Genomic DNA, 2129 nt, shown 5'->3' on the forward strand with positions numbered 1-2129 from the left:
AGTTACTTACCTTTTCTAGCAGTTCTGAAAGGCTAGATAATATTCTAGAAATAGACAAGCCGGCTGGTGATAAGTGAGGTCTAGGTTTTGATCTGAATGTTGCTAGTACATCACAGACCACCTTTGTTCGTGCTACTGACCAGCCAAACATTGTGACTAACCCTATACCAAATGTTGTGGAAACTTCAGGACATAGGTCTACCAGATGTCGTAGGACTCGTCGGCCTAGGAATAGAAATCAACATAAGCATATCACAGGTCTTAGGTTTATCCCTACATGTTTTCACTGTGGAGAGTTAGGTCACGTCCTCCCTAAGTATCATCACTACCTGAACAGTAGGAAAGATTTAAGCTTGAAAAAGAACAAAAATCAGGTGTCTGTTGATCAGATTGGATTCCTTACTGATCAAGTGAATCGTTTGACTCAATTGGTGACACGGCTGTCTGGAAACAATTCTCGCTCTAGACAGGTTTGGATGAAGAAAAACGACCTCCCAAATTTGGTTATAGATCATGGTGCTCTTAAAGGAAAGAGCACTTATATACCTACTTAATTAGGTATTTTTGATGCATGCTTGGCTCTTAATTGACATATAGCTATTGCATGCATCACATGTATATTGTTTGTTTTTGTATTGTTATTTTTCATGTATGTGCATTTTCACCTACGAGTTTTGGCGCATGCATGTTTATTTTTGTCTTTGTGTGCTTGACTTTATTTTATTTTGTGTGTGGAGTATTCATTTTACGAAAAAACATAAAAACATTGAAAAATTAAAAAAGACAAAAATAATTGGTTATGGAAATTTCTACAGCATGACACATAACTTAGAGCTTGAACGTTATATCATGTAGGAGCTAAAATTGATAAGTTATAGAATAATTTCCATTGCTTGGTTAGGTCTAGTTGGATTAATATGTATAAGTGTCATCATGTACCATCTGCACTGCACATACTATGAATTTGTTAGTGGGACGCTACCGCGTGTGTGAGATTTGGGATGGCTGTCACATGTTAATGGGGGTGACTTTGAACATGAATTGACCATTTTTCATAGACTTTAACCTAAAAATTTTCCCCATTTTTAAATGCTCATATCTTAATGTTCTTCTTCGGGGCCTATTTGGCTTGAGCAATTAAGCCTGCAGGATCTCTTAAAACTTGGTGCCTATGGTCAACTGACTTGGGTTAACCAACCTAAAGCTTGCTACAGGGGTCATCTTAGTTGCCTAATGGAGAAGAAGCTGCACTTAAGATAAAAAATTAACGAGTTGGAGAAATGAGAAAAATATGAAAAATATGATGAGCCGAAATACTTTGAAAAATTAAAAAACAAATAAGCTCATAGTAAGGAGGAGATAAGTAAAAATAATAAGTATAGGTCCTACTACGTGTTACATGGTTTGACTCTCATTAGTAGGAGAACATACTTAGCAGTGATTGTCATGTTCTTTCTCACAAAATTAAGGTTTGGAGTCCTGCTTGCATTGGAGTAGTGACACTTTGCACACATGAGTCACTTGTACTTTTTAGTCCATTTTGGTCTAAACTGAGTATGTGAGGAGGTCTGGTATTTGTTAATTTTACTTTTGCATGTATCAACTGCATTTTTGAGTTATTATGTGTTATTTGCTTAACTTGTTTTTAATATGATTTCCTTCAGCATTTTTGACAAAAAGGGGGAGAGAAAAGTATAACTAAGGGAGAGAAGGGAGAGAAAAAAGAAGAACATGTACAAGAGCATACACATAGGGGAAGAGCTACTGCATTTGCAATGTGCACATGATTTCATTTATTGACATTACTTGCATTGCATTGCTATGTTTAGGGGTCGTTGGGGGAGAGACATATATACATTTACCTACTGCATAAAAACATGAGAGTTTGCAGTAGGGGAGCGTTGCATTGCATTTCATGTCACATCCATCTGTTTGAGTTTTGATGTTTAGTGGTGTTGGTGTTTCGGTTGGTGTTTTGATTGGCATAAATATCACGTCGCAAACTAGCATTTGAATTGTGATTAAGTGTTTCAATTGTTATATTTGTCGTTGGGGAGAGACATAGATACATTTACCTACTACATAAAAACATGAGAGTTTGCAGTAAGGGGAGCGTTGCATTGCATTTC

The 2129-nt window shown here is 36.5% G+C and overlaps 1 protein-coding gene across 1 annotated transcript in view; it reads right to left on the reverse strand.

Moving 5' to 3' along the window:
• Window positions 1-312: 312 nt before the first annotated feature.
• The window catches only part of LOC111408440, a 10505-nt gene continuing 8688 nt past the window's right edge, over window positions 313-2129 (reverse strand). The window contains exon 3 of the mRNA XM_023038201.1: window positions 313-329. Coding sequence (XP_022893969.1) covers window positions 313-329 — 17 coding nt within the window. The remainder of the gene's footprint in view (window positions 330-2129) is intronic.

Source organism: Olea europaea, chromosome 13 (genome assembly GCF_002742605.1).
Source record: "Olea europaea var. sylvestris chromosome 13, O_europaea_v1, whole genome shotgun sequence".
Classification (NCBI taxonomy): Eukaryota; Viridiplantae; Streptophyta; class Magnoliopsida; order Lamiales; family Oleaceae; genus Olea; species Olea europaea.